The sequence below is a fragment of the Schistocerca serialis genome, chromosome 8 (genome assembly GCF_023864345.2).
Source record: "Schistocerca serialis cubense isolate TAMUIC-IGC-003099 chromosome 8, iqSchSeri2.2, whole genome shotgun sequence".
In the NCBI taxonomy this organism is placed as follows: Eukaryota; Metazoa; Arthropoda; class Insecta; order Orthoptera; family Acrididae; genus Schistocerca; species Schistocerca serialis.
In genome coordinates, this window is record NC_064645.1 from 351435861 (window position 1) to 351454247 (window position 18387).

General features: G+C 38.8%; 1 protein-coding gene across 1 annotated transcript in view; it reads right to left on the minus strand.

The window, feature by feature from the left end:
* Window positions 1-1034: 1034 nt before the first annotated feature.
* Window positions 1035-18387, minus strand: part of LOC126416532 (TATA-box-binding protein) — a 40872-nt gene continuing 23519 nt past the window's right edge. The window contains exons 2-6 of the mRNA XM_050084278.1: window positions 11750-11883; window positions 11428-11671; window positions 11156-11259; window positions 10979-11073; window positions 1035-1524 (exon numbers count right to left, since the gene is read on the minus strand). Of these exons, the coding sequence (XP_049940235.1) occupies window positions 1448-1524; window positions 10979-11073; window positions 11156-11259; window positions 11428-11671; window positions 11750-11883 (654 nt within the window). The 3' untranslated portion in view covers window positions 1035-1447. The remainder of the gene's footprint in view (window positions 1525-10978; window positions 11074-11155; window positions 11260-11427; window positions 11672-11749; window positions 11884-18387) is intronic.

Sequence of the window (18387 nt, forward strand, 5' to 3'; positions counted from 1 at the left end):
CTCGTTGTCGACGGGACGTTAAACACTAATCTCCTGCTCCTCCTCCTCCTCCTGTAACACACATTTATAGTCTCGAAATTCGTATCTGATAGTCAGTCTCCAACCACTGTCACAGCTTAATGAGCCATACTCATTTCCTGCTTGAACTTTGTACCGCTTGTCATCACAGCACACGAGCATGCGCACGCGTGCGCGCGCTCGCACACACACACACACACACACACACACACACACACACACACACACTAATTGTGAATGTGTAGTTGTTATTGTTATTGTTATTCACAAAGTTGTGATCCCATTGTGAGCATGGCAAATTTAACTGTGTCTGGAATGAGTAGTCTAGATTTGTAAACAGCACCAGAAACTGCAAAACGGTTAAAAGTGCAACTGAAACAACTGTGGTATCAGTTCTAGACGTAAACAACAAAAACTACTTCAGCAGCATCAACCATTGCACTGACACCAAATGGGTAAGGTGCTGCAACTCTGTACAGAAGCAGCAGTTGAAGTCACTGCACCCATAACTGTACAATGTCCAAGACAAACTATCTTCATCCTCTCTAACTCTACTGAACATACACAATATTGAAAGTGGTAGGCTAAATGTTAAACCAGCTATCAATCACCAGTCCCATGTTTAAAACAATGCACATCTGCACTGTCCAAGCAAGTCAGCAATGCCTCCTTGCAGCAGCAGTGCAAGCGTAATGGACTACATTTAGGTTTTTTCTGTTAATCTCTTTAAATTTGTACTACACAAATTTACTCCCTTCTTCACCCCAAAAACAGATTTTTGTTGTGTTTGTTGTCTATGTATGTTATCTATGCATAAGAACCAAGTCCAAAACACAACATACAACATCAGCATAGTTTGCTTTTTAGTCTTATTTAACACTAGAAGATTTACAATCACAACTTTTTAAGCATGATCTACATGAAAAAGTGATTTTTCAACTGAAAACATAAAGACAACTCTCACTCAAAAGAGTTACAGCACTTTCTTAAAAATATACCAGAAAGTAAGACAAGCCGATTAAATAAAAAATTTATTGCTGTCTTATGGTAAAAGGATGCAATCCAGTAAGGTGTTCACAACAGCTGACCATGATATAATACAATTCAATTAGAGGCACAGACATGAGTCACCATTCCTAAATTAATATGTTCAATACAAAATCACTTTGGTGCGGACATTCTGAATACTTTATACATAACGGCACCCATATGTCTTCAAGCACTTGCAGAGTCGCCCCACATACAAATGTAGTCAATAAATTTTACAACTCCATGGGAGTTACACATTAAGCTGCTATAAAAGCAGTAGGGTACACATTAATTTACAGTAATTACAAATTCATTCTGTCCTTTGAGTTTCCTGTTTGTCTTGCTCTCTCCCCTTGAGAGGAATGCCAGGCATCTCTGGATAGTAGAAGGAAAATAACTGTCATTGCTTCTTGAAACTTTTCAGTATTGGATAAATGTTATCAAAAGCTTCATATATTTCTTGCCGTATCTTTGCACCTGAAAAATGGATGAACATTATTTTAAGTCTGTTAAATGTCAAATTAACTCACGTGTATTTCACAAAACAGTGATATGGATGTATGAGCGAGCATTGTAGCTGACTATACAATACAAACCTAGTGTCCTGATTAGTAACAAGAAGTTAAGAAAATGAAACATGTCTTGTAATACTAGTGAAATGGAGAATAAGCTTAAAAGAGTCACAAACAGCCGGGGAGGGGGGGCACAGTATAAACTGTAAGTGAGGGTAGCAAGAAAATAACAAAAACAATCAAGTGGGCACCTATGTTGCAATATACATAACAACAAACTAGTACAGATGTTAAATTATGCATCAGAAACTGCGAAAGTTAAACAGGCCATCAAGATCGCCATGGAATGAAGATCCATCATAACTATAATGGTATTCTGATTTGCATTCGCCAAAGCCAATACAGATCTATGTGAGGATTTTGAGATAAAATCTGCCAAAGATAAGTATAGTGAAGGCATTCTAAAAACCAAGAAAATGCTAAAACAAACATTAAAAGGATCTAGAATGAAGATGGAACAAAAAAAAGTGAGTATGAATACAAATTATTGCTGCCTTGTTCTGGTCATTGTGTAAGAAAGAAGTAAAGAAAATAAAACTGTGATTTTGGGGGTCTTGGATTAAATTAGAGAATACAAACAATAAATTCCACAGAAAAGTAATTATATAATTATATTGTCTGACCAAATATAGTTCAGTTTATGAGTAAATGCAGTATTGTAGCTGTGCATAAAAATGTGATACATTAATGTCCATCATTTAAGGTGAACTGGTTGTTTAGTATAACAGTCTGGACAGTTCACTGCTCATTGTATGGAAGAACTGTTGGGAGGTGAACAGGCATAAGACAAAATAATTACACCAGGATAGAAGCAGGAGAGGTATTTCGAGAAATCTCAAGACTACAGTTAGTTATTAGTTAATTAAGATTGTCGCTAGTAAGGCTGGATGGGAAATAGCTATAAGGTAGTTAATGGGAAGTTACCTCAAACAAAGATAAAATACAGATTTCTCTGAACATAGTTATCACTTATATATGGATAATTTTACACACACACACACACACACACACACACACACACACAGTTCGACTTGTTTTAGAATTCAAGACAACAGTCTTAATCAGCAATAAATAATAAACGAATACAACTACAGACCTACTATTATTTACCTTCCATCCACAATTATCTATTGTGATAATACTTTTAGAGTACACCCTACTTGCCTTATATAAAAAGCTCAGACAATAAACTCCTTATCAATGATTCCTTCAAAATTCAAATGGCATCATGAACATCCAAAAGAAAAATATCCAAGAAAAGGAGGTGGAAAAATGTGTGTATATCCTGTAGAGGAAAGGGAAAAAAAAAGGAAGAGGGGTGAGAGAGGGAGGGGGGGGGGGGGAGGGAGGGAGGGAGGGAGGGAGGGAGGGAGGGAGGGAGGGAGGGAGGGAGAGAGAGAGAGAGAGAGAGAGAGACCTTATATAATCATACCAGTTTTGTAATATTTTCTCACTGAAATTCTAAAGATGAGTTCCCTCCACTTTCCAAGCAACATAATATTCAACATTCGCATCTATATTTTTAATTTGTAAATGATTACATGGGGGTGGTTTGAAAAGTTCTCGGAATCACCATGAGAGGTTAGCACTAGCACAACAAGTTGTTCATTTGATATTCATTGGACTGTTGCCTGTAAACACCTGCAATGTCAGTGCTCTCGGAAGAGAGCTGTGGCGGTGATGTGGCTCTATTGTCGTTTCCATGTAGGGATATGAGAAGATGGTGGGTGGCTGGAGGGGGGGGGGGGGGGGGGGGGGAGATTGAGATTTGAGCATTGATTAAGCACTTAGTAAAGAAAGGTATGAAAGCAAAGGACATACATGCCAATTTCCAGAATACAATGGGGACTCTGCTCCTTCATATCTTCATATTCAACTGTTGGAAGTGGACACATGAATTTAAATTTGGTAGGGAGAGCTTAGTTGATGATCTGTGCAGTGGTCAGCTAAGATGTCTCACTACTCCAGAAATCGATGCAAAAGTGCACAAAATGTTCAAGGAGAATCTGTAGTGCCTCGAGAATTTCCACGCAAATTCTAGAGACCCTCGGCTTTCCACAGTCTCGAACGCCCGATATTTTACGTACAAGAGTGAGAGATGGAAATGTGTCTACTGCGCCACAGTTTGTTTGTTTGTGTGTGTGTGTGTGTGTGTGTGTGTGTGTGTGTGTGTGTGTGTGTGCGTGTGTGCGCAGGACAGGTGTGTGTTACGAGAAGACAAGTTGTGGTGGTCTATCGGTGCTGAGAAGTGGTGGCCACGTACGCATTGGAAGCCGTATGTCCAGTACAAGGAGTAATCAAGGGTTACTCTTAGGCAGTGGAATAGTAGTGACTGTTGGGAACAAATGAAATATGTATTATCTAGAGACTCGCATGTACTCTGTTGTTTGACTTGCTAGGTGCAAGAACTGTTTTGACAAGGGTTATTAAAACCAAAAGAGACTGTAAGTTCTAATGTTTTCCAGACCTGGTCGATTTACGAGACTTGAAAGCGCATGTGAAACTTGTATAGTTATTTTATTGTGGAGAAGAAAATATAGCGAAATTGATGTGAAAGTATTCTGAGAGTAGGAAATCATTTCAAAAGAAGAGAAGTAGTTCAGTAGCATTTCCCTAACCAGCATGAAATCTTCGGAGAAGAAGCATTGTGAAGATCGACGCAGCCGTCTGTCCTGAGAAGAAGATTGGCTACACACGATACGCAAATCATACGCGAGAGGCTCGCACCCCAGTACCACACAGTCTCCAGTCATCAGGAAAACGCTAGAATGTGGCGACCGTGACAGGACCCGAAGAAAGCGAGAATTTTACGACAGATATAGAGATAAGAAGATACTGAGTTGCCGTAGCAACCGGGAGTATAAAGTGAAGAAAACTGTTACGCATAATTGGTTTCTGCCTAAAAGGGAAAAAGGGTGAAAAAGTTAATAAGCACCAAAAAAAGGAAAAGACAGAGAATAGTTCGACTAAGATGATTTGGTGTGGGGAGGTAAGCTGTCCTCACACACACATCGATCCAGCCGACCCCGATGCAGTATCCTGCCAATGACGCCGACGCCGTAACCTGCCGCCGTTGCTGACTGCAATGGCTGCCGTTCACTGTTGCTGACTTCGCGTCCGCTCGCCAACGCCGACACCATAACCAACGTTCAACACTGCCAGCACCTATGCTATTCACCAGTGCCGATTCTACACCTACTCACCGATGCAGCCAAAAACTTTGTGCCGGGTGAGTGAAAAAACAATAATTTTTTGGTAAAGTTGATGGGATGATTGCATGATAAACTATTATTACAGTTATTGTATTCAGTGGTGAATTTTCTTTAGATGATCACCAGGTCCAAGATCCATAAAATTGTGCATCAAGAACAGCAACAAACTTCAGAGCCAGCCATGGCAATGACTGTAACAAAGGAAATGCCAGACTGGACTGAGGTAGCAAATTTAATTAAAGCACTAGCCTTAAATTAGACAACTAGAGACAAGAACTAAATATTAGATTAGAAGAACAGAGAGCAGATTGAGTTTCTTTAAGACAAGAACGAAATGCTCAAAATGCTTTGTTAAGACATGAACTGAGTGTTTCCTTAAGAAAGGAATTGAATGAAACTTTAAGTGCTCCAAGTCTTAAGTTAGATTCAGTAAATACACAAATGAACATCAAATTAGATGATCAGAGTGAGGTTTTAAGTAGCCAAAGTGAAATCTTAAACAGTCATGCAACAAATATAAGTTTGCTAAAGACTGAATTTGACACTCTGAATAATAAAGTCGAGAATCTGAAATTAGATTTAAAGAGTGAACTAACCAGTTCTTTAAATACTCACGTTAATCAGCTATTTACTGAATTTAACCAGAGACAGGATGTGCAATTTCAGGATTTAACTAAAAAATTAGTATTTGACACTGAAGACAAACATAATAATGCAGAATCTGAAATTAGTGAAAAATTGGAATCTTTTGAAAATGTATGTAATGTTAAATTTAATTCGGTAAGACAGGAAATGAATATCTTGAAAGAGAGCACAGATCGACCTAAGGAATTAATATTGATTAATCAATTGAAAATTCCAGGTATTAATGTACGAGCTGTCAATTCACGAATAAACAATGTAGAACAAAATTTTAAAGAAAAATTAGCCAACTTTGACATTATAAATGTAAGTAGTCTGGAGGAAAAATTTGAGATAATTATAGATCGAGAAATTACCGAGAGTATAATCTTCGGAAACATTTCAATTGGTGCTTTTTCCAATCCTAATGATGCTAACAAGGTTATAGATGACTTTTGCAAAGAATTCAAACTTGTCCAGGACAGATTAGAACATAGAATAACTTTACTTAATGTTGTGTTTCCTGCTAAAATGGTAACTGTTTCATTGTGGGGACTTTCACACGAAATTTAACGAAAATATTGGTCCGTAAGTAATCAAGTGAGGTTAATTTCAGATCCACGGGATCCGGGTGGAGTCACATCTGTACCCCGGGGATGTTAACATTCTGTGTTAACGGGCGGAGTGACAACCGTCGGTTCTTGAGTTGGGTTAGGTATTACTTCCACATTAGTTTTCCTACACTGGATTCACTTCAAATCTTTGACTATTCTGTAATCTATTTATAACCTCTTAAACTATCCTATCATATTAGTATTTAAGTGACTGATTATGACTGCACAGTTATGACTAATTTAAGGAGTCACTGTAAACAGTGACTTCTAAACATGAGGTAAAACTAACAGAATGACATTCTAGGAGAAGATATAATATGATGATACTGTTTAAGAAGAATGATATCTAGATTACATAAAGTGAACAGGGTATTTTATGTGTATATAAAATATAATATGAGGTGAATAATGAAATAACTATGTTATCATAGTGTATAATTTTCCATTTTTATGGAAGATTTATACCTTTTATGAGATGTAATGCAGAGGGCAGCGTTTATATTGATTTTGAAAGGGGTGGGTAGTGTAGGTACAAACATGACTAACACTACACATACACGCCACATCTTTCACACAAGCCTCGCAGACAAGTGTGAGTGATTCTTCACCATTTGCCATTCCATAGGGTTTGGTAAGATCTTTCTTTGGGGGCTTCAAAGGTGAAGGTGAGAATGTCCATTCTGCAGGAGACATTTAACATTGTACCTCCTCCGGCTTCTCACTCAAGTATCAGCAAAGCGGGGATCCTCGGGAAGGGGGGTGGGAAGGGTTTCCTGTCTTTGGGGCTATCTTCTTTCTCTTCTTCAACCTTAGCAACCATTTCTACTTTTTCCTTTCTTACTTCTCTTTTGAGTACCAATCTATCTTTCCCTCTGTCCATATGCTTACACTTCTATTGCTGAAGTCCTTCTCAATTTCTGTGGTTTTCTATAACCTTCAACTTATTTTACATAAGCTGGCTGAAGAATCAGGCTACATAACTACCCATAAGCATACACACAGTGAAACACAAAGACACAAACAGAAAGAGTACAGTTTAAGATGATGTAAGAACCATCGTGTGTTGGAGGAGGAAAATTGTACACATAGTGATAGGTATGCGCACATGGTTATGTAAGTTGGTGGTTCCGCATTACATAAAGATATGTACAGAAGAATGTTCATGGTCATGTACAGAGATATTTATATAGGTAAGAACAGAGTATTCATGTTTATGAGGACAGTATTACATCATAGTAGGTGTATGTTGGAGGAAGAGGAACATCTGGTGGTTCGTTATGCTACAGCGTATACTTAAATGGACTAAATTGATGTCAGTTTAATGACTATTCTAACGAATTTTGTGTGTGTGTGTGTGTGTGTGTGTGTGTGTGTGTGTGTGTGTGTCTATTGGAAACTGAGGATGGGAAGAGAAATGGAGGACTCAAGAAAGGGTTAAAGGAAGTATTGTGAAACGAGTGTGAGGGGTAAAATAGGATATTAATTTTTCCGGGTAGTTTTGAATCACAGTGTACATAAATAGGTATACTAGGGCAATGGACTACAAAGCCTACTCAGGAAGGATAAGGAGGAAGCACCTAGAATTGATTGGATGGAAAAGGGCAGGTAGGCAGACACAAGGAAGGAAGGAGAAGGGCAGTATTGTGACAAGTCACACATTTTGTAGAGATTATTCTGGTAACTTTGAATTCTTGTTCCCACTTGCAGTGTTATGTTTGTGTGAAGTTACATGTGTTGAAAAGAACACCTTCATTTACCCAGGGTTCCTCTAGATTGTAGTAAGTAATGAATAAATCCATACTTAGATAAAGTAGTACGCGAAGTAAGAGCAAATAACAGCATACTCTTGGATAATGCACACTCGGAATTTACGATTGGAAAGGGAACAGAAAGATCCTTGTCCTTACAAAGTTTAAATTAACCAAAAGGTCCATGATGTGTTAAGTACACAATTGTTAAAAGGAAAACTGCTGGAACCATAAAGTAATGTTATATAAATACGACACTGATGTACATAACGAACATGTATAAAATATCGTGTGTTTGAGCTAAGGAGGGGGATATGTAGCGCCTCGAGAATTTCGGAGTAAATTCTAGAGACACTCGCATTTCCACCGTTTCAAACACACGTTATTTTAGAGATAAGTGTGGTAAAGTAGGACTATGTCTACTGCCCCACAATTATGTGTGTACAGGACGGACGTGTATCGAACTGATGATCGGCGCGAGCAGGTAGTCACCGAGCCCGCCTAAGAAGTTACACATCCTGCCCAAGGTGTAAGCGCATTGTACTCTGTGAGATATAAAATATTATTGGTGAGAACATTTGAAGGTTGTTGAAAGAAAAGAAGAGACTTTTATTCATTCATTCATTCTCTCATTTACTGCCGTAAAGTCGAGACAGTTGTCTTGTTAAACTTGGAGAGATTTATAAACTGTATGTGTAGAAAGATGATTGTAATAGCTTCTGTCAGACCGGAAGGAGAAATGTTTAGTGAGATTGAACTCAAAGTATTCTCGAGTGTACTGAGTTATTTAAAAGTATAGAAAATTCCTCCAGAGTAGCATCTATTCCTCTGAGAAGAAGCTGGGCAGAATATCGCAATCGACTATCCTGAAAGAAGATCGGTGAAGTAACTCCAAGTAAGTTTGACAGCCAAGAGGGAGCGTGAGTCTTGCACACCAGTACTACACTGCCACCCTTAATCACAAGAAACCGCCAGATAACGAGACTTGAAAGCACATGTGAAACTTGTGTGGTTGTTTTATTGTGGAGAAGAAAATATAGTGAAGTTGATGTGAAAGTATTCTGAGAGTAAGAAATCATTTCAAAAGTAGAGAAGTAGTTCAGTATCATTTCCCTAAATCTTCGGAGAAGAAGTATTTGACACAGACGTCTGTCCTAAGAAGAAGATCGGCTGCACACAATACGTAAATCATCCGGTCGTCAGGAAAACGTTAGAGATCGCAGATTGAAAGTGCGTGAAATTGCTCATGCTTGCCAAATGTCATCTGAAAGGGTGTGTCACATTTTAACTGCAGAATTAGAAATGAAAAAATTATCTGCAAGATGTGTGCCACGACTCTTGACACTGGATCAAAAACGCATGAGAATGGACATATCGGGACAATGTTTGGCCCATTTTAGAAGAAATAAACAATTTTTTTTACACTGGTTTGTAACAACAGATGAAACTTGGGCCCACAGAGACAAAACAACAGTCAAAGCAGTGGAAACGTGCTGATTCTCTGATGCCACCAAAGAAAGCAAAGACAATTCCTTTGGCGGGAAAAGTTATGGCATCAGTGTTCTGGGATGCGAAGGGCATTCTGTTTGTAGACTGTCTCCCCACTGGGCAAAGAATTACTGGAGAATACTATGCTAACCTCCTGGAAAAATTGCAAAAAAAAAAAAAAATATATATGTGTAAAAAGGCCAGGTTAACAAGGAAGGAAGTTATCTTTCATCAAGACAATGCATGTCCGCACATGTGTGCCACCGCCACGGCTAAATTACACAAACTAAAGTATGAATTGTTGCCACACTAGCCTTATTCATCTGATATGGGTGTGTCAGACTTCCACTCTTCCCAAAACTGAATATTTTTCTTGGTGGACAGAGATTCACTTCAAACGAAGAATTGATAGCCGGAGCTGACAACTATTTTGCAGGCCTGGACGAAACTCATTTTCGAGATGGGATCAATGCACTGGAACATCGTTGGACCAAGTGCATTAATCTACAAGAAGACTACATTGAAAAATAAAAAAAAGATTCAGTGATGTAGGTACCTTTTTCTATTCCATTCTGAGAACTTTCCAAACCACCCTCATAGTGTGTAACAGACTCTACATTTTATTGTACCACATACTACCTTTCCCTTCATTCAGTTCAAGGTTAGTGTGCTGGAAAAATACTTTCCACTCTGCACATATTGTTATTAATCTAATGACATATTCAAAATCTCTTGAAGATAAGTACTTAATTGAAGAATAATTCCTCTGAAGCCAGTTTTTGAAATTTGCAAAGTGGATTTTGCTGGACATAAGACAGTTTTCTTTGAATTGCCATCAGTTAAGATTTTTCAGTGTTTTTGTTACTCTCTGTGAGCATGTATACCATCTGACTTACTTTGCACATTCCCAAAGCTTGAAATTCCATATGCTTCAAATGAGCAACATTCTAGTATGTGCCATACAAATGCTTCAAGCAATCATTTTCACTGAAAGAAGTGTAGTTTTCCAGTATCTTGTCAGTAAATTAAAGCCTTTCATTTGCTTAACCTGCAGAAGATCCTATGAAATTGTTATACTTTACATCCACATATTCCGTTACTCCCAAGTAACAGGAGTACTCCGATTGTGATTCCATAATGCTGTAATGAAAGATCACTATATTTTTATGTTTTGTGAAGATGGCAGCCATACAAATGCTTCAAGCAATCTTTTTCACTGAAAAAAGTGTAGTTTTCCAGTATCTTGTCAGTAAATTAAAGCCTTTCATTTGCTTAACCTGCAGAAGAGCCTATGAAATTGTTATACTTTACATCCACATATTCTGTTACTCCCAAGTAACAGGAGTACTCCGATTGTGATTCCTTAATGCTGTAATGAAAGATCGCTATATTTTTACGTTTTGTGAAGTGGGCAACTATACATTTCATTCTTGAAGGTGCTTGTTTTCAATAAAGGGGCTGGTGTGACAGGTCAGAGACAACTTGTGAACATACATACATTAACCCTTGTCCTGAAAATGTATTCCTGATGTGACAATGCTTCCGATGCATAATTTTAAGTGCCCTCCGGCTACTACTCAGCAGCAGGACATAAAATGTAAGTAAATTTGAACAGACAATCTTAATGAAACATATAGCAATAAAGACAATTAGGTTGGTTTTATATTCACTCTTACCTGTCAGAACAACCTTTCCAGACACAAAGATGAGGAGGACAATTCTTGGTTTGACCATTCGATATATTAGTCCCGGAAAAAGCTCTGGCTCATAGCTGAAACACACAATAAAGCAAATGTTATTCCCAAAGGAATTTAATATATCTATTTAACCTCCCATAATATTAGACATCGTACCTGCTGAACTGCCCATGCGTTAAAACTAAACCTTCAAGCCTGATGGGAAACTTAACATCACAACTTCCCACCATATTTTGAATTTTAAAATCCAAAAATTTGGCCTGCAACACAATATTTCTTTAAGGATCAGTAAATATCCATTTCATGAATGAGAAAATAATTCCTACTACATGCTAGGCATCTTATAATTGTGACAATGATGATGATTGAACAGTACTACTACTACTACTACTACTAATCATAGTAATAAAAATAATAATATTACGCACTGAGAACCCAAGCTTCTGGATGATACGTGCATACTTTCTTGCTGCCAGTCTTGAATCATCTTCACTCTTTGCACCTGTGCATACCATTTTTCCAGAACTAAATATTAAAGCAGTGGTCCTTGGTTCACGAATTCTCATGATTACTGCAGCAAAGCGTTTGGGATTGTATTCAGCATTTCGTGCATGCAGTGCAATCTTTTTAAGGTCCAGTTTGCAACCAAGATTTACTGTCGATACAATATTCCTGAAATTAGTTCAATATTACTCCTCGAGTAGAGTATAAACGTCACAATCTACTGTACATAAATAACGTGCTACTTACTGAAGCTGTGGGACAATTCCAGGATCAGCAGAAGCAGGAGTCATTGGTGTCATTGGACCAGGAGTAGCAGGCCCAAGACTAGCTGGTGGTGCAATCTGGCTTGATGGTGCAACCATTGGCGACATGAGATTTTGCTGAAAAATTAATAATGGTTGTCATACCTAATGTGTCAACTAAGGAAAGACAACAAAGGAAGATAGGTTCATGCAAAAATGAAATAATTAGAAATATAAGTTGGAACATCACAGTTTCACAGGAATTTTTCTCACTATTATGGGCAATTGGTATATATGTGAAAAAAAACCTCCGAAAATAGCATAAATGTGTTGGTATAACTCATTGGTAGGTCTTTTGATCCACATGCCATCTTTGTGTATTGGTCCGAATATTTTCCTGAGAATTTTGCGTTCTATTTTTTCTGTCTCTGTATTGCCTGATGCTCCAATTGTGGTCGTTTCTGATGCATATAGAGCTTCCGGTAATACAACTATTTTGTAGTGTCTAGTTTTGGCCTGTCTTGCTATGCTTTTCTTATTATAATGTGACCATTTGAGTTTGTATGCTTTCTGGAGTCTTTCTGTTCGTTCTATGTTGAATGCCTTGTTTGATCCTCCTATTTGTACGTATTCCCCTAAATATTTAAATTTTTCAACTCTTTTTCCGGATCCATACATCGTTTGCATGATGTGTACATTGTTGGTTTGTCGTTTCATGTGTTGAGTATTCTCATACGATATTCGTAGACCTGTTTTGGCAGCTATTTCATGTAGGTGTTCCAGTGCTTCCTTTGCCTCCTGTGTGCTATGGCTATGTCATCTGCAAATGCCAGACATTTTATGATTGTTTTTGTTTCACGTGTTCTTCCTAGCTGTATTCCTTTAACTTGTTCTTCCCATTGTTTGACAATTTTGACTAAGACTATGTTAACAGGATTGGTGAAAGTCCATTTCCTTGTCGGACGCCTGTGTGTATCTGGAAGGGTACCGAAATTTCTTCCATGAACTTAATCTTCGAGGTGGTGTCTGTGAGCATCTATTGTATAATTGCCCTGGCTTCTTTGTCGATGCGATACTCTTCCAGTACGTCAAAGAGAGTTTGCTGGTCTATGGAGTCTTATGCTTTTTAAAGTCAACAAAGGTAACTACAGTGTTTCTCATCTGTCTGACTTTCAAAAGTGTTCTCAAGTTCAAGATCTGTTCTATGCCTGGTCTCCCTCTTCTGAAGCCTGCCCGATATTCCCCTATTTGCGGCTCTGCTTGTGGTTCTAGTCTGTTTAATAACACCTTTGAGAGAATTTTGTATGTCACTGGTACTAGAGAAATACCTCTGTAATTATTTGGATCTGACTTATCATCCTTTTTATGTAGGGGATGGACCGAAGCACATTTCCATTCCTTTGGCAACTTCTCTGTGACCCAAATTTCTGAGATAATCTTAAAAATTTGCTTGGTGATGTTTTCATCTTGGAGCTTCCAGCTCTCGGCAATAATACCATCTTCTCCTGCTGCTCTGTTATTTCTCATTTGTTTGATGATTCTCTCTATCTCTTCTATTGTGGGTGGATTAGAATCTGGGTTGGCTGTGGCCTTTTGGAAGGTTAATTTTTCTGTGGGTTTTTTGCAATTCAGAAGTTCATCAAAGTATTGTTTGAGGATTTTGCAATTTTCTTTCATGTTCATTTCGAGGGATCCATCTGTTCTTCGGAAGCAGAGGCTAGGAGGTTGATAACCTTTTATATTTTCTTTGAATATTCTGTAAAAATTTCTAGTGTTATTTCTGTTGAAATCTTCATCAATTTCTTTCGTCCTGTTGTTGTCATATGCCCATTTTTCTATTCTGATTTCCTTTGTTAATTGTTTCTGAATCTCATGAAATTCTTTCCATGTTTCTGATGTTCTGTTAATGCTGAATTTCTTCCATGCCTCTGTTCTTCTTTCAATGGCTAGATCACAATTCACATTCCACCACCTATGTTTTCATTTCCTAGGAGGTTGCCCCCATTGCATTGCCTTCTGAATTGTTTACGCAAAGTCTGTCCAAGTGTCTGTTGAATGCCTATAATCTCTTCAACAACTTTGTCCCTGTTTATCTTCAAGTATTCCGGATCAGGTTTGACTATTTTGCCTCGTGCTGTTTTTTTGCTGTCTTGGGATTGTCCTAATCTTAACTTGTAGTAAATAATTATCAGACTCGAAAAGTCCCTTACATGTTGTGACATTTAGAATTTCCCGTGTACATTTGGTGGAAATGGCCACATGATCAATCTGGAATTCTCTCCACACGGTGTTGGGTGCTTTCCATGTTGTAAGTTTTCGTCTTGGCTTTTGAAATTGCGTCGACATAACTTTGAGGTTGAAATTTTGACGATATTTTATGAGGTGTTCTCAACTTTTTTTTGTGCGAATGTGTGCTGAGTGCGGACCTGTGATTTGTTTGTACTTACTTTCTTTATCTAATTGCGCATTAAAATCTCCCATTAAAATTTTCATGTGTCTTTTTGGAATGTTGTTGGTTACTTCTTCCATGTCTTCCAAGAAGTTTTCTATAATGGTTATTTGTTGGTGCATGAGCACTGGTAATTGAGAATGCTTGATTAGCTGATTTGAAGGGGAGTGTGCAACTACATTCTGATATGGACCTGAAGTCTATGATGTTATCCACGACTGATTTATGTACAGCAAATCCTGTACCAAACAGTGATGGTATGCCTCTTCTTGACAGCAGTTTTCCTTTTGTAGATCCTGTAATTTTCTGTATTGAAACGGTTTTCATCTCGGAAGCGCATCTCTTGAATGGCGAGAATTTTGATATGAAATTTTTCTAGTATGTCTGAGTTGTTTTAGTTTCTCAAGTTTGAAGAGTGTGTGTATATTGAGAGTGCCAATGTAGTGTTTGCGAAGAGATTTTGAAAAGCTCCGATTCTTTTGAGATAAACTAGTGGGTAGCTCTGAACAGCAATGATCCAGATCCACAAGATATTCAGTGTTTCACATAGTTCTGTTAGAAGTAACATTCTTCTTTCTTATGACAATGCCACGGTGTATGAAGTGTAAAAAAGGAAGGGGGAGAAACAAAGGCCATTCTCCCACAGAAAGACTTGCTTTTAATGTATTAAAGTCCACTTAATTATAAAAAGCTGCTGTCACAATGCACTAACCTTTTAATCTGAAAATCACTTAATTATTATGCCAAACTACCTGGGCATGCTATCCATGTAGTGCACAATGACCTACCCTGTCCGCCCCTCCACAGTACTTTAGGGATGAAGTGTGACAGTTCACAAAATTTGAAAACCCCTGTTGCATTGGTGGCGGCATCAGTGAGGATGGCAGGCAGATCTTCAGCCAACTAAGGGGTGCCCTAATGTAAGAACATAAAATACACAGAACCGAACAGCACGAGTATGAAGGAGCCACATCTACACCAGGTCCGGACTGCACATAATCATGATCTGAAAAAAAACACTCTATAAAACTGCATGCAGGACCTATCAGCAGCCCACACCTTTCTGCTGAGTAATTTCAAAATATTCAGTGATTTGACACAACCTGTTTGCAGTCTTTCAGTTGTGAAAGCCAGGTTAATTTCGTGTCAGTCAACTAGTAGGCCCAAAAGGTGTACACTGTACATAAAGTTTAAAATACTGTCTCTTGTTGTGAACTTTGGCTAGTTAAAACATCGACAACCAAAATTAAAATAGATGCATGTAGCCTACTCTGGTGAGAACTTAACATTAGTTTAATAGGCCTAAGTTTACAGACTTCTAACAGTCAGCTGTAGTTGCCTCGTTGTGCTGTAAGATCAGAGGAAGAGTAGAAGATAGTCATCCACAAAGAGTATTTAAAGGAGCTCCTGATTGCAGAGCAATCATCTTCAGTAGAATTAAGTTGTCAACGGCAGATTGGTAGCAAGTGAAACCACACTGTGAGAGGCACAGGTGACCTTGGGATTCGGGAAGCCAGATGAGGTGGCTGGTGATGATGCACTTGAGAATCTTAATCACACACCGGTAACTGTTAGGGTTGGTACAATCCTTGTGCGGTTTCCATAATGGGATTAACATTGCCTTCTTCCAAGTGGACGGAGGGGGGGGGGGGGGGGGGGGGGGGTGTACTGTCCATCAAACCATGTCTGATTGAAACATAAGAACCAGCTTTTGGTATAATGAATCTGATCAGTTCCTGGAACAGTGTCTTTGGCTACAGACAGAGCTGATTCCAACTCCCACTTGCAGAATAGTAAACTAAGATGTCTTCATCTCCACAGTCCTACGGAACATCTGGAATTCAGGAATTTGTCCAAATGACACAGTGAAAATAAAAGAGTGTTCAGCTAAAGCCTGATCCATGTATCTAGCAGTGCCCACCAAGATTCCATTCCTCAATAAGTTTGCAACATGAGGTGTACCACCCTACCTGAAATCTGCCTTACTGATTCCCAATTTTGTGCAGTGGAGGCAAACCGATTAATGAAAGTCACAAATTCCTTCCTGCAGTTAGTCTTCAGTTCTTTTATCATTCACCTCACTTGTGTATGGATGGTGTTCTAATTTCAGAAAGGCTGTGTATTTGGCTCTGATTGCCAAGCAACATTCTTGATTCCATCTCGGGACAGGCCATCGTTTGACGGGGTTGCTAGACTGTGGAATGGAACCAGCAACAGTTCAGTGGATCACACAGGTGACATGTTACCATATTACTTTTTTGAGGTTGAATAACAAGTTAACTGTTTTTGTTCTATTGATTTTTGTTTATTCCTAACTAATTTTTGGCTTATTGGGCCATCCTCAGGAAACAACTGACTAGCGTCCACAAGGGACACTCGTCCTTAGATAATCAAACATTATAAGCAGAGATACGATCTATCTGCACACAATGTTGTGCACCAAACTTGTTTTTTAACTTTGTAAATTACACTTCACACTATGGACAATATTAAATACAATAAATAATTAAACTACACAATATTACACATATGATCCACTGAACTGGTGCTGATTCCATTCCCCAGCATAGCAAACACATCAGTTGTTGTCCCAGGAACATTTCTGTTGTTCAGGAATGGCTTACTGACTGTCTTTCAAACATTTGCCCTTTGAAACATTCATCCTTGTAGTCTTCTGTCAACCATCATCAGTCTCAGCAGGTGGATCCACACTGTAAGGTGGTCACTGGAACGTAAATCTGTGGCCACTTCCCACTCAAATGAGTCTGCAACATGTGGGGAGCAAAAACAGAGGTCAGCAGCAAAAGATTACTGTAGAAAAGTGTGTCATCTCAACAGAGTTCAAAAGGCAGATACACTCTAAATGGATAAGGTGCTTGATAATTCGACACCTGGGGCATGTGGTAGCCAAGCCCCACAGCACATGATGTGCAGTGTTGTTACCAATGAGGAGAGATGGGTGGGGGAGTGCCTGGAAGAGCTCTGTCACTGCACCTGCGCCCAACGGATAGTAAGGTGAAAGATATAAAGAACACATTAGGTTTTTAGTGTGAGGACTTCCACTGCAACTGCATGTATGACCGTGGTAAGAGGACAGGAGTGCTATCTGTCATCAATGAAAACATCCACCATACTCTTCGCCCTGTCTCCTATAGGATTGTCCTTCCTGTACAGGTGGTAGCCCATAAAGCTGGTGTAACGGTAACTTCAAAATGAGTTTCTTACAAGCAGATGCAGAACTGTCTCTCCCATGCCAGAAGCTGCAATTCTTTCAAATGTGTTTGATATCTACTTAAGATCCACTGCAATTCCGTAGTCACTGACTAGAGATGGACATTCTCGTCCTCCTCTCCAAGGGCAGTGATTTACCCGAGAGGTCTGGGGGAACATTAGATGGTACCCATATCTCTGGTTCCTCCATGTGAGTATCAATAGCCTCAACAGTAAAATCAAAATCGAAAAATAGATGACTTAGCTGTGACTATCGTCGATTTTGAATTACTTTGTTTGGGACTTTTTCCTTACTTACGGGAGGAGCTGGTTGCATGGATAGAGGAGATGGCTTAGTGGAACTCAGATGGTGTGCAGTGGTATCTTGCTGACGTTCAAAGCCCATCCTTGATGACTTCCGAGTGGTTTCTGTGTCAAATGTAGTTTTTTCCCTGCTGGTACATTGACAAGTGCATGTACTCATACTTGATTCTGTGGTCTGGGTTTGTGTGGTGGCTTTACACTTTGTGAATGGCTTCTTGAGAACCAACGCAAAATAAGTAGCAAATGCCATAGTTTGCATAACTTGGAAAGCTTTATCATCTTCACCTTAGGGTATGTGTCTCTTAACTTTCAACTCTTGAATTTTCCTTTCTTCATTACAAAGTACGCACTTCCTACTCCATACTGGGCAGTCCCCAGAGCAGTATTTAAATACTGGTATCCTCAAATCTTTGGTATTTTAAATATCACATTGTACTGGGAATAAACAAGTAAACCGTAAGACAGATATAATCTCTAAGAATATGTTCAAGTAATTCTGGAGTGTTGAAGGTCAGAACAAGTGCTGCAGTTTTTTTCCAAAGTGCCACTGACTGTACTCATATAGTTCTGCACTTCTGTGACATCTATGTTTTTTCCATTCATCACATAATTCCTCAGAGTCCATCTCCATTATACTGAAACAGGTACCCACACCTTAC